We start from the raw sequence: 14,573 nt of genomic DNA on the forward strand, positions 1-14,573 counted from the left end.
ATTGGTGTTAAAATTAACAATTTGCATTGTTACAAACAAGATGGATCTGGCAATCGAAAGATGTTATTTTAGAGAAGAAACACATATTTATAAAAAATAAATTCTCGAAGGAGACATTCAGAAGAAATAAAATTCACTGCAAACAAAATGTTAAGACAATATTTATCAGTTCAGATATAAATCAATAGCAACATTTAGGAATTTAATGAAGAAATTTCAGATATTCTAATAATAATTCGATTTAAGGGAAACAGAGTAGCTATAACAGCTACAATATATGATATTAAAAAAATATCTTTTATTTACATAGAAAAGTAAAGAAGATTCAGTTTGATTCAGAAAATAATTTGTTTTATATTATACAAGTGCTGAAGACAATATAGTAAAAGAAAACGCATTGTAGAATTTAGATAAATATTTTTTGGTTTATACAACAGATCGTGCTAAATTACATTTATTTATTTCATATCATTTCAGATATTGGTGAGATTCTATTACTGTGTATTACCTGCAGTACCACGATTACAGTCGGGAACTCCGATTTCACGTCTGCACATATCAAGTCTAATTTGATTTTAACAACAAAAGCGGTAAGTATATTTTGTAAATTTAATATGTGTATTTAGAGAAATTAAATTTCAAAAAAAGTAAATTGAAATGAGAAGAAAAAACCTAAGATGTTTCTCTAACGACGAAGGAGCAAAAAGAAGATCATTAAGAAATACAAATTAGGAAATGAAAAGCAGTGTCATAGAACAAAGTTAGTATGGTAGAAAGCTTCTTTGGTCGATGTATATCAAATACTAGCTAGTTGAAAATTCAATAAATATCAAATATGATAAAACTTAAAAGACCTTAGCAACACTACGTTCATCCAAGCCATACTGGGACGTTAACTTGCCAACAAATTTGGTATTCTTTTACTTTAATTTAGTAAAAATTAAATATTATTGGTATTGGGTTACAAGTATTGGGTTGCCCAAAGAGTAATTGCGGATTTTTCATATAGTTGGCGTTGACAAATTTTTTCACAGCTTGTGACTCTGTAATTGCATTCTTTCTTCTGTCAGTTATCAGCTGTTACTTTTAGCTTGCTTTAGATAAAAAGTGTACAAAAGTATATTTAAATAAAGTTCATTATAAGTTTAGTTAAAAATGCATTTACTTTCTTTTAAAAAATCCGCAATTACTTTTTGGGCAACCCAATATATTAGGCATTAGAACTTTTAAAAACCTGATAATTAAAGCTTGGTTACTATTAACTAAACTGAGCCCATGTTAAACCATAATATGCTATTTTTCAGCTTAAAACATAACCAGATTTGTTGCTACAAAACTTTAAAATACTTAAGACTATCTTTGCAATTAAAAACAAGACCATTGAAATGAAAACTGTGAGATTTTTGCCACATGAAATTCTTATGTTGATTTTAGTTAAAAGTATTTGCTAACAAAACTGAATAATTTTTTCTTTGAATAAATTTTTTTGATAAACTAAAATAATTGCAATACATATGAAGCAATCTATTAGTACACATGAAAGATGTGTGATGCTTAGTTTGAATGAACATTTATATGCTAACCAATGACTTTTATTCCATGGGTGACCTATACCTTGCCAATTTAAAATTCTTACCTAGGTCTGGTCTGTGGATAAGATTTACCTTAGTTTATCCAGGTATTCTAGTTTTTGAAAAAGTCTTAATTCTGTGTAAAGCTTTTAAACGCAAGTTTTAGTAAAAATAGCAAAATTCATAGTATCTAACATTCTGAGGACTTTTGACCATTATCAACTAAGTTTTAAATATTTGTGTGTGTTTAAAGAAAAATATTTTTTTTAGTTTTCTATTCTAATGTTAATCAATTTTGTGTGCAAGGAGACTACGAAAACTATATTAAAAAAAAACTTAAAATGAAAGAAAAGGAACATTATAGATCTTTACCGGCTGTGCCCTTGGTACAACGACCTCCTTTGCGTCTGCGACACATATCATACCTAAGATTTGTTTTTGGTATATACACACAGGAAAGAAGGATATGTGGAATTCATTTTAATACGGAAAAGAGAAGACTCAATTAAAAAAAGGGAGAAAAAAGGGTATAAGGAAAGGGAGAGTATAAAGGAAATAAAGACAAAGTATTATTCATTTATCTTTAGGCTCCTCCTGTAAATTTTTGAAAAGAAAACAGCATTAAGAGTTCAGCAATACTTACTTTGTTATGGCCACGGCAATATCATAAACAGGCAAGCGTCTTTCACGGAATAAATATTTACCCATATCTGTTAAAGCGGCCGCCGAGTCAATGGCATCACGTCCAACACGATTTCTTTCCAAGTATGGTGTAGCATCACGTCCCTATATAAAAGAAAACACAAAAAAAAATGCATAAGGAAATCATCAAAAGAGGTTACAAATTATATTTAACATTTATGTTTAAGTAAAAAAATCTGTTTTAAATTCATTTTGATTGCTTAACCTTTTGGGAGGAATCTTCTTTTCCTTGTATGGCTGTTTGAACTTTAAACTTTTTTTTTGCAAAAATCATTTAGATACCTAATACTCGTAAAATTTATTTTAATATGAATTTTTGCTCAGGCAGTGTTGCTTTAGATTAACTTTTTAAATGGCACAAGTCTTTGGTACAAAAAATTAAAAAAAAAAAATACATGCTGACAAGCAGGTGCTCATTGCCTTTGGTTGTAGCTTTAATGTAAACCAAAAACGTGATTCGTAAAATGCAAACAATACCACAAATGACATTTGGAAATGAAGATGGCAAATATACATTTTGTGTTTGCTTTAATTTTTTGGTGGTTTTGTGTATCGACTTAAAAACAAAAAAAAAAAAAAAAAAAGACTTTAAATACATGCACTCATAACCCACTAATAAAACGTATTTTTCAAACATTAATATATAACAATTAAATTTAATTAATAAAAATGCGTTTGAAAGGTATATGATGACTATTTTTGGCAGAAAATAATAGAACACATGAAATCAATGAAATGTCTACTAAATTTTCCATCAACATTCCATTAAGGAACAGGGGATACAATGAAAAGTCTACTCGTTAATAATTCAACTAGCTGACTTCGCTACACACCTTAGTGTTTGCGGCCGTCTGTTGACACGGTCCATATTGGAAAATGATTTATATTCGTATTTAACTCTCAAATACCTTTTATTGGAATCCCATATTGTCCCATTTGGTATATGTATATGTCCATTTGGGCATAATTTTGGGTTGGGTCGACCCCATGGGAATTGATTCAAATTTGTATGTAAGTTTCGTATAATACTCTCAAATAACTTTCGTTTGAGTCCCGTTCGGTGTGCATGTCCATTTGGGTCATAAGTTTGGGCTGGGGCGACCCGCCAGGGAATATTTTTATATAAATTAAAATTTTTATATAAATTTCACAATTTTATCCTCAAGTACCTTTGGTTTGAATCCCATATAGTCCCGATCGACCTACTCGACTACATTGTCCCAATCGGTAAACATGTAATTTTTGGGCGGTTTTTTGGGGTTGAGGCCTTGTGGTCAAATTATTATATCAAGTTCGTACTTTACTCTTACATACCTGGTCCGTCCCCCTCGAGGATATCACAAAATGAAGTACCATATTTTTACCAAATTCTACCTTCTATGAAAATTTCATGAAAATCGGCTCAGCTGTTTTTTAGTCTACTCGGAACAAACAAACACACAAATCGCAACACTTTATATCAATTTATGAACTTATCGAGGTACCGCGTACGAAATATCAGCCAAATTGGGCTTCTAGGAGCGCAAGAGTTCAAAGTCGGAGATCGATTTATATGGTTACTATATATATTTATGAACCTATCTGGATGGGATATGACGTGAGTGTTGGAAGGCATAAGTGTATTTTACGTAGCAAATTTCAGCTAAATCAGATGAAAATTGAGGCTTCTAGGGGCTCAGGAAGTCACGGGGCTATATAAGTTCATAGACCGATTGGGATTATCCTTAGCACGGATGTTGAAAGTCAGAACAGATGTCTTTGTGCATAAGTTCAGTCGAATCAGGTGAAAATTGAAGGACCTTGGGGCTCAAGAAATTAAATCTGTGGATCGATCTTTATCAGTTTATTGACCGATTTGAATTATACTTATTCATAGATATTGAAAGACATAACACAAGCCAATTTTGCAAAATTGTAGCCAAATCGGAGGAAAATGTAGGCGTCTAGGGGCTCAAGAATTCAAATTTGTGGGTCGGTTTTTATGTGGGCTATATTAGTTTATGGACCGATTCGGATCATACTTAGTCTAGATATTGAAAGTCATAACACAATCATTGTGCCAAATTTCAGCCAAAATGGGGCAAGAGCTAAGTTTCTAGGAGCTCAAGAAGTAAAATCTGGGTATCGGTTATAGAGGGATATGTACATCAGTTAACATTCATAATACAAACCATTGTTCAAAATTTCTGCCAAATCGGAGAAAAGTGTAGGTATATAGGGGCTCGAGAAGTCAAATCGGAGGATCGGTTTATAGGGGGCTATATCAATTTATTTCCCTGTTCGGATAATACCTATCACGGATGTTGAAAGTCCGAAAAGAAATTCTTGTGCCAAATTTTAGCCAAATCAGATGAAAATCTGTCAGACCTAAACGCGATTCTGAAGGCGGGAATCCGGGTAATTACGGAAATGGTTGCGGTGGGCTCCGGAGCAGGAGTCTTCATTGAGTTCCTGAGAGCCAGGAAATCATATAGGCTTTTGGACGAGTGTAGCTTCTTTACGGTGACGCTCCTTAAAGCAACGATTTAGATGCGGGAGCGGCGTCCCAATCGGTCTTCCACGAACTACGTGAACCTTTAGGCGGGATCGGTTGCCCGATCTGTCTGTCATGATATGCGTGGACAGTTAGGCAGCGATGAACGCTCTGGCGACAAGCCATGTAAGGACGAAACTGGTTAGAAGACACGTAAAGCTTCTTCGAACCAGGGGAAGGGTGATAAACTCTGCCGTATCCCGGAGCATCCGTCTGAACCATAGACCCCTAAAATTAAGTACAAGGTTGCCAACGCTGCAGTGAGACTTAAGGCGACGGAAGAGTGCATAAAGGGTAGAACAGGTGTGAATAGGGACCTGAGGAGCGAGTTGCGCGCCGGCTGCTTGACCATAAGACGGTTCAGCAGGCGGAAATTTGTACGATTAAGGATATAGTATAGTGTTAATGCAACCGGGGAGCACCGGAGCAAGAGTCTTTATTGAGTTCCTGGAAACCAGGGAATCGTATGGGCTTTTGGACGAAAATAGCTTTTTATAGTGAAAGTTTTCGCAGTCCTTAATACACTGGCGATGATTTGATGCGGCTGCCCGATCGTTCTGTCACGATATGCGTGGACTGTCAGGCGGCGCTGAAGGTTCTGGACTCGGCCGAGACTGGTTACAGGATGCAAAAAGCTTTCGATCCTGGGGGAAGGTTTCAGATTCTTCTGGAATCCGGAGCATTAAGGGTTGGCGGGGAGGAGACGGCTGAAGAACTGGCCAGGAATGAAAAGCTATTCAGTGCAGATAGTGCTACATTATCAATGAACTCTTCCCTTTGCGAAATTCTTGGTAGGGTAGTTGCTTTCTACCATGTCTGGGCGAATGAGGTACTGTCGGTAGCAGTGTGACGAAGGTCCTGTTGTTGAATATGTCGCAGAACAATGCATCACTTATTCTGGGGCAAAGCAAGCATGATTTCGAACTGTTATTAGGAAATCTGACTGGTTATTGCCAATTGGTCAAGTCGGTGCATCGATATACCTCCCATATAAACCGATCTTCCGATTTAACTTCTTAAGCCGCTAAAGGCGCAATTATTATCGGATTTCGATGAAATTGCAAACAGTGCTTTGTAACATCTACGCAAAATATGCTTGGAATCGGTACAAAAGTAGATTCAATCTAGCTCGTATATAAACCGTACTCCCGATTAGATTTATCAGAAATATTGCACGTGGTTTTTCTGTTATGGTTTCCAGCATCCTTCGCAAGTATGGTCAAAATCGGTCTTTATTGTTGTTGTAGCATTGTGTTATATACTAAGGAGGCAGCTCTTGCCGATGAAAGATTCCATCGGGTCAATTCGGTACGTACAACCGGCTGTCATGGGATTGACCCTTAACCTGATACAGCTCCCACAAAAACTAATCTATTTATTTGAAAAAATTTCATATGATTAATATGGCATCAATTCCAATAGGGAATGTATTACCGCTTTCTTTTCAGTGAAGTAAATGTTTCCTGGAATTCGACCAACATTTCCCAAAATTTTACAAAGAAATTCATTATTTTTCCAGCAGAAGTATTTGGTTTAACGAGTACTCGGTAGATTTTAATTTACGAGAGTTTTTGATACGCCCGTATTGACTTCGTTTGCAATCCTTTTGATTTAGGTGTGTCCACTTGTTAAATTTTTCTAAAAGACATTTACATTAATTTCTTATTTGTCAATCAATTCGCTGCTTGTCCATACCAAAGACTAAATTGTGTTCATTTTGCTATGTGATCGTGTAATTAATATGTATAAGTAATAAGAAAAAAAGAACACTACAGCTAATAAAATTCAACATAAAACCGTTAATAAATAACGTTAATAGCGACTAATAAAACATCTGCGTGAACTAGCGGCACCAATGACTTGGTACACGTGACACCTTCAAGAAATGCTAGCATTCAGGCAGGCACGAAACGGAGTTGGAAAAGAACTGCAAGAACGAAGAACTAAACTTTGAATGTTTTTGCCTTATTTCAGATGTCTAAGCCATCTGTTGCTAAGGTGGTGAAAGATTTTATGATGCAGGCCAATCGTCCCTATGCCCTAAATGATGTGGTTGACCGTTGTGGCAAAGAATTGGGAAAGGCGGCCATACAAAAGTTGGTAATGAAAGGCAAAGGATTATGCAAGCTTCTAACAAGTTTTTATATTTCCAGGTCCTTGGATTCACTGGTGGACAAGGAAATCTTAGTTGTTAAGACATATGGCAAGCACAAAATATATTTTCCCAAACAAAATGAAAATATAATGGAGGTATGGAGCTATTATAATTACACTAAAGATTTCAATTAAATATTTTGTTCCATTTGCAGTTAAAAAAGAATATCCATATAACAAAACAAAAACTGGCACAAGCTCGTCAAGCTTTTAATTCCAAAGAAAATCAATTAAGTGAAATGGAAACCAAACTAAGATCTCTAAGTAAAATCAAAACTGTGACTCAATTGGAGGAGGAAAAGGAAAAATTAATGGACGATATACGTGTGACAAATGAAAAACTACGTTGCTATGAAGCTCAAGAACAGCAAAATAAGGTATCACTTACTCTCCCACATGACTTACAAATTGTGTTCCTTTCATTTTGTCGTATTTTCAATTTCAGCTTACCGCTCAAGATATTAAACAAATTGAAAAACAATATGCAAATGTTAGCACGGCCTATCGTAAACGTAAACGCATTTGTACAGATATGCTGGATGCCATAATGGAGGGTTATCCAAAAACAAAAAAGGCCTTAATCGCCGATATAGGTGTGGAAACCGATGAGGAGGTTGGTTTCAATGTGCAACTCAAACGTTAAGTGGATAAGTTTTGTAGTTATTTCTCTATTTCCTGTACATTACATTACTGGCATAGAGATCATGGAAAATGTACTTCTGTTATTTTTTATGGTTCTTTTCGTTGTGATTGATTTAAAGGTCTCTATTCTCATGTTATTGATAGAAATATCGTAATATTTTTTTTTTTGTTAAACTTGGTGTAGGTATAGGTTATAAGACATTAAATAAATCTTTTTCGGAAAGTAAATTTGTCGTTTTTTTTGGTGGAAATAGAGGGTGCTTTAGATTGTTAGGTAACAGTGTGAATTGGAATGGCAATTTCTGATTCATAATGACCACTAACACGTTGTGCGTGATTAACCTATTAATGACGAATGGGTAGAAAAATACCAAAGAATAGAGCTGTCTTAGACCAGTACCGGGTGGACTCGGTCCTTAGAGACTGGATAAAGGAACAGGTGGATGAAATGTGTGGCATAAATGGCATACATATAAGGGAGAAAGTGGCACAGGGCAAGCCACAGGGGGGCATTTTATCGCCGTTCCTATTGGTGACCACCATAAATGACTTATTACGGATGCTGACTGAGGAGGGATTTGAATCCGTCTGCTACGCAGACGATGTTATAATACTTCTAAGGGGTAAAAATCCGAACGAGCTATGCAGAAGGGCCGAAAGGGTCTTGCAAATGGCATATGACTGGGCTAGACCCAGAGGTCTCAATGTTAATCTAGAGAAGACTGAAATATGCCTGTTCACGAGGAAGTCGAAGGTGGGCCAATTTAACGCACCACGTTTCCTCAATAAGACGAATTCGATATCTGACGACGTCAAATACTTAGGTGTGATCTTGGACAGGAAACTGAATTGGAAGTTTCACATTCAGGACTGTACTGAGAAGGCTCACAGATGTTGGGCACTATATAGACGGGTCGTAGGCTCGAAATGGGGCCTGAACCCGAGGATAGTCCACTGGCTCTTCAGGAATGTGATTATACCAGTACTTACTTACGCCTCAGTACTTTAGTGGACTGCTATTGAGAAAAAGTCCAACATAAGGACCATACAATAGGTCCAGAGAACATGTTGTCTTGGCATAGGCGGAGCGTTAAGGACCACGCCCAATAGGGCACTGGAGACTATTTTAGATATTCGACCCATTGACATACAGATTAAGTGTGAGGCAGCCCCTGCGGCTATGAGACTTAAGGCGATGAGAGAATGGATTGAGGATGCGGACAATTCATACCATCGCGGTATAATCGAGGCGACGATAGGAAACCTGGAAGGAAGGGAAGAGGTTTCCGATTGGATACCTGAGATGAACCTTGAAGTCGAGTGCGAGGCACTGCTGCCATCGGCACAGTCTTAGATTGATGGAACCCTAGTATTGCCATCTGGAAGATCATGTTACACGGATGGATCAAAGCTAGAGGACAGAATGGGCCTGGGGGTTTACATTGAGAACCCAGGGACTGAGACCTGTTTTAGACTGCCAGACAATAAAACGGTCCTGCAGGCGGAGATCCGTTGAATGCATGAATTGGTGTGGTGCTAACGCGAGGACGTCGAGTCTGAACATCTTTACCGACAGTAAAATTGCGATAAGGGCAATAACAACCAGGACGGTAAGGCCGCGAACAGTCTGGCAGTGTAAGGAGATTAACGCCTTCTCTGACTGCCGTCAATAAACTTGGTTAACCCGAAGCCTTTCGGTTCGACGCAGACCGAGTTAAGGAAGTGGGCGACGAACAGCGATACGGTCGGTATGACGGCGAAAATCCTATGGGGGGATCCAGATCGTGAAAAGACGAGGCTATTACTGAAAGGAAGCAAGAAGGAGGTCAGTATAGCTATTGGTATCATAACGGGACACATAGGACTACGAGCTCACTTATGTGAAATCGGTGCGGCAAGTGATAGCATATGTAGGTCATACGTGGGGCGGATTAATATCTGCACCCACTTTTTAACCTAACCTAACCTAGACAAATTCTAGCTCGAGTTAGGAAAGAGGTATCCTAACGAAACTCGAATTAGCTAAAGTAGAGGAATGAAACTTGTAAAAAAAATTTCCGATCATATATGTTTTAGTGGAAAATTGACTTTTCGAATGTCGTCAATTTTTTATATACATTTTTTTCTAGTATGCCTTTTAATGTCTTGTTGCATTTGATGGTTTTTATATAAAAAAATAAATTTATGGCGCTTAGCCCACTACTATTGACAACGGGCGCGATTTTATGTCAAACTCATAAAAATCCACTTTTCTTTAGTAAATGGTCATAAACTGTTAGAAAAATGATGTATTAATAAATAAAATATTATTTTTTAATTTTTTTTTTTTTAAATTTAAATTATTTTAAAGTTTTTTTTCTATTTTTTTTAAATAAAAAATTATTAAATAAAAAAATTACTATAGTATAATTTCAGCTGAAAAAGTCTAATTGGACGTTAATATGGGAGAGTTATATGGGAGAAATATCAAACAATGCGGTCGCCGTGGCTCAAAGGTTAGTATGTCAGTCTAAGAATCCAAAATTCTGGGTTAAAATCCCGGCTTGAATATAAAAAAAGATTTCAAATATAAGACTTCCGTTATTAATGCTGACGATATTTTCGAGGTATCCAGCCATGTTATAACTTCACAATCAGGTGGTGTCGCTAACTACCACCCCCATCGGATATGGCATAAAACGGAGGTAATTTATCATTGAACTAAAATCTTAATCGTACTGCACACTTTGATATGCAGTATCCTATGCAATCCCATGACAGCCGGTTCTACGTACCGGATTGACCCGATGAAGTCCTTCATCGGCATGGGCCGCCTTAGTGTACAAAACACTGCTACAACAACACACAACAACAACAGCAGTATCCTCTATTCTGGTAATGAATATACATGCGATAATTTGCATATATCAGATAGTACTTGTCACAGATGTTGGAAATAGTTACAGATCATCAAGTGCACAGGTAAGGTAAGGAGTGCGGATTATAATCCTCCTCATACCACTATGGACATACACTTATGCCAGTAATCGGCTTGCTGTGCACTCTCAATCCGATAAATAAAACCGCATTCGCACCTATGTGCTGGAGTCTGTAGGTAGCGAAAGCTGGGAATTGACGTAGAAAATGTTTCAACCATTCATCATCTTCCCCACATGCCTCATACACTCCGTCACTCATCCCACCTATAAAAATACCGAAAGCCATACTAACCTCCTTCTTACTTCCTCTTAGTAATAGCCTGGTCCTCTCATTATACGGGTCTCCCCATTGGATTTTTGCCATCCTACTGATCGTTTCGCTGTTCCACAATGCTACACGTGCGTTGCCCACGTCCCTAACTCGGTACATGGGCCCGAAAGGCTACGCATTCATCAAGTTTACTGGTGGCAGGTCTTTGGTCACTACGGCCAATTCATCCACCCTTTGGTTTTCCCTAATTTCACCGTGGCCTGACACGTGAATGATACGGATCATACCATTCTCACAGAAGTCTGGTATCGTATACCCACCAAAGTGTCTGAGTCTGTAAGCCGCGGAAGTGGGAAATTAACATAGGAATTGTTCCAACGTCTCATCCTCTTCCCCACTTTTCCTACGCATGCTGCCACTTGCAGTACATATTCTGCATAAGTACGCCCATAATGATACGCCTGCAGCACTTCGGTGTACAGGGTGGCTGATGAAAGCCGCTACCAAAAAAAAATGTAATAACTTTTTTTCTATTTAATAATAATAATTTAATAATTAATTTAATTAATTAATTAATTAATTTAATTAATAATAATTTAATAATTTAATTTAACATGAATAAAAGAAAAATGTATTCCATACACCGAAAAAAAAATGTAGCAATATTCATCATTGTAGCAATATTCATCAGCCACCCTGTAGTCCACCAGGTCCACTCTGTCTTCTAGCTTCGATGCATCCGCATAGCATGAACTTCCAGATGGCAATACCAGAGAATACCTTGCCGCTAGCAGTGTCTCGCACTCGACCCCAAGTGTCATTTCAGGTAGCCGTTTGGAAACCTCATCCTTTCCATACAGGTATCCTATCATTGCCGCGATTATTCTCTATCCATTCTCACACTTTCATAGACGGGTTGGTTGCCTCATATCCAGTAGAAAAAGTAAGTCCTGCTTATGTCAGGCCTGATAAAAGCGGTTCAAAGTCTTTTAATAGAAGGACAGTATGCCTTCTAAAATGAAGTTTTCAAGAGGACAACCTTGCAACTTCTAAAAGTTTGACAAGGATGTCTTTTTATTCCTTTTGGAGTACCCCATTAAATATATAGGACGCATGTTAGTGTCTATTGGAGTGAATGGCAAGTACTTATCTGGCACTGCCACTCTATGTTAACAAGATATAAACATGGAATTCGGAGACCAGTACTCGCGGATGTAAAACAAGCAGTGATATCAGGGCTGCGTACCTAATCTACATGTGTGGACATTATTGCCTTGAAATGTAATGTCTGTTGTAGCGTTCTTATGTTGCACTTTTTCTCCATCGCCGTCACCGAACAACTGAGGAGTGGTAAGTTCACATTGGTCTTATCAAGCTCCTGTAGATCCGCTGGATTACTCTACAACATCTGTGAGCTTTATCAGTTCGCCCCTGAATGCATCATTTCCAGTTCAATTTCCTATTCCAGATCACTACCAAGTATTTGACCATATCAGAAACAAAATCTTTCTGTTGAGGAAACATGGCACCTCAAAATGATCATCTTTATCTTTCACGTAAATAGGAAAATTTCAATCTCCTAGTCTCTCTCAGTCTGGGTTTACATTCAGACCCCTAGGTCAAGGCCAGTCGCATGCAATTTCAGTCTCCTTTGGATTTACATTCAGACCCCTAGGTCTAGGCCAGTTGCGTGCCATATTCACTACCCTTTTGGTTCATTTGTATAGCCGATTCGGACTCCTACCCCTTGGAAGTAATAAAACATCGTCTGCGTAAGAGTCGGTTTCAAATCCATCCTCAGTCAGGATCCGTAACAGACTATTTATGGTGGTCATCCATAGGAGTGGGGATAAAATTACTTCCTGTGGCATGCGTTGTGCCATTATGTCCCTTATACTTACTGTATTGAGTCTCACAATTTATGCACCTATTTCTTAGCATGTGGTTTATCCAGTCTCTAAGGACTCGGTCAACTCGGTACAGTTCTTAGTATTGGATGAATGTTTAGATCCGCTCATTGCGAATCGCCCATTTGATGTCAACGTAAACGGCCAACGTGTACATCTTGGCATCGAGAGATTCTTCGATTTTCTGCACAACCTCTTATAGAGCGGTATCCACCGATCTTCCCTTGACCTAGGTATATTGCATGAATATGAGCAATTTGCTGGATGTCTTACGCTTTATCATGATATCCTCTATATGCTCGATGGTTATGAATAGAAAAGACTTAAGGCTTATGGGCCTTTAAGCCTTTTATGTCACATAGCTTTCCTTGCCGGGCTTGGGTATAAACCACTGGCTCCCCCAGGTTGTACGGCTTTCTCTGAAATAAAGCTGGAAATATTCCATCAGGTCCTTCCTGGTGACTTAAATGGTTAAAGGCTTCCTTTACCATAAAGTCTGCAATGATTAGCCTTCGATCAATCCCAGTGTTACTAGATTCTGGTGTCTTAGTGTGTCCTGTCGTAGCTTGTGGAGAATGTCTGTTTTATCAAAAGCTTCAGTATTTGTTTTGTAACACAAATAAAGAGAGACAGACCTATTAATAAGTAAAAATGTGGATCGACTCAAACTCACATTCGGTTTCGGTTTAGATATATCCGTCCGACTGTCCATGCTAATTTGTGTACAAGGTACAGATCGTATTTTTCATCTCAACATCTTCAAATTTGCTTCAAACATTTCTTTGACATAGAGACGAACCTATTAAAATTGGTAGAAATCGGATCAGATGATTTTGAGCAATATTGAAATAATGTGGTATATTTTCCACCCTCTGATGAATGCAGAAATTCTGGTGAATTTTATGAACTTCGGTTCAGATTTAGTAATAACTCGCATATATACTTGTCGGTCGTTTTGATCCGTACCGAAATTTGGGTACGGATTTTTTTATACCCATCACCGAAGGATGGGAGTATATTCATTTTGTCATTCCGTTTGCAAAACATCGAAATATCCATTTCGGATCATTCGAATCCATTTCTTGATCAGCGTAAAAATCTAAGACGATCTAGACATGTCCGTCTGTCTGTTGGTTGATCACGCTACAGTCTTTAAAAATAGAGATATTGAACTGAAATTTTTGCACAGATCCTTTTTTTGTCCATAAGCTGGTTAAGTTCGAAGATGGGCTATATCGGACTATATTTTGATATAGCCCCCATATAGACCAATCCGCCGATTTAGGGTCTTAGGCCCATAAAAGCCACATTTATTATCCGATTTTGCTGAAATTTGGGACATTGAGTTGTGTTAGGCCCTTCGACATTCTTCGTCAATTTCGCTCAGATCGGTCCAGATTTGGATATAGCTGCCTTATAGATCGGTCTTCCGATTTAGGGTCTTAAGCCCATAAAAGCCACTTTTATTATCCGATGTTGCTGAAATTTGGGACAGTGAATTGTGTTAGGCCCTTCGACATCTTTCTTCAATTTGGCCCTGATCGGTTCAGATTTGGATATAGCTGCCATAAAGACCGATCTCTCGATTTAAGGTTTTGGGCCCATAAAAGTCGCATTTATTGTCCGATGGCGCCGAAATTTGGGACACTGAGTTGTGTTATGCACCTCGACATACTTCTGTAGTAGGGCACAGATCGGTCCAGATTTGGATATAGCTGCCATGTAGACCGATCTCTCGATTAAAGGGTTTGGGCCCATAAAAGGCGCATTTATAATCCGATTTCACTGAAATTTGACACAGTGACTTATGTTAGGCTTTTCGACATCCGTGTCGTATATGGTTCCTATCGGTTTATTTTTAGATATAGCTACCAA

General features: G+C 37.8%; 1 protein-coding gene and 1 long non-coding RNA gene across 2 annotated transcripts in view; one reads left to right on the forward strand and one right to left on the reverse strand.

Moving 5' to 3' along the window:
- LOC106080863 (A disintegrin and metalloproteinase with thrombospondin motifs like) overlaps positions 1 to 14,573 on the reverse strand; it is a 323,287-nt gene that overhangs the window by 13,548 nt on the left and 295,166 nt on the right. The window contains exons 7-8 of the mRNA XM_059368892.1: positions 2,215 to 2,357; positions 1,944 to 1,996 (exon numbers count right to left, since the gene is read on the reverse strand). Coding sequence (XP_059224875.1) covers positions 1,944 to 1,996; positions 2,215 to 2,357 — 196 coding nt within the window. The remainder of the gene's footprint in view (positions 1 to 1,943; positions 1,997 to 2,214; positions 2,358 to 14,573) is intronic.
- The window catches only part of LOC131997675 (uncharacterized), a 123,912-nt gene continuing 119,393 nt past the window's right edge, over positions 10,055 to 14,573 (forward strand). The window contains exon 1 of the long non-coding RNA XR_009398336.1: positions 10,055 to 10,097. This is a non-coding gene — a long non-coding RNA (uncharacterized LOC131997675). The remainder of the gene's footprint in view (positions 10,098 to 14,573) is intronic.

The sequence above is a fragment of the Stomoxys calcitrans genome, chromosome 5 (genome assembly GCF_963082655.1).
Source record: "Stomoxys calcitrans chromosome 5, idStoCalc2.1, whole genome shotgun sequence".
Lineage (NCBI taxonomy): Eukaryota > Metazoa > Arthropoda > Insecta > Diptera > Muscidae > Stomoxys > Stomoxys calcitrans.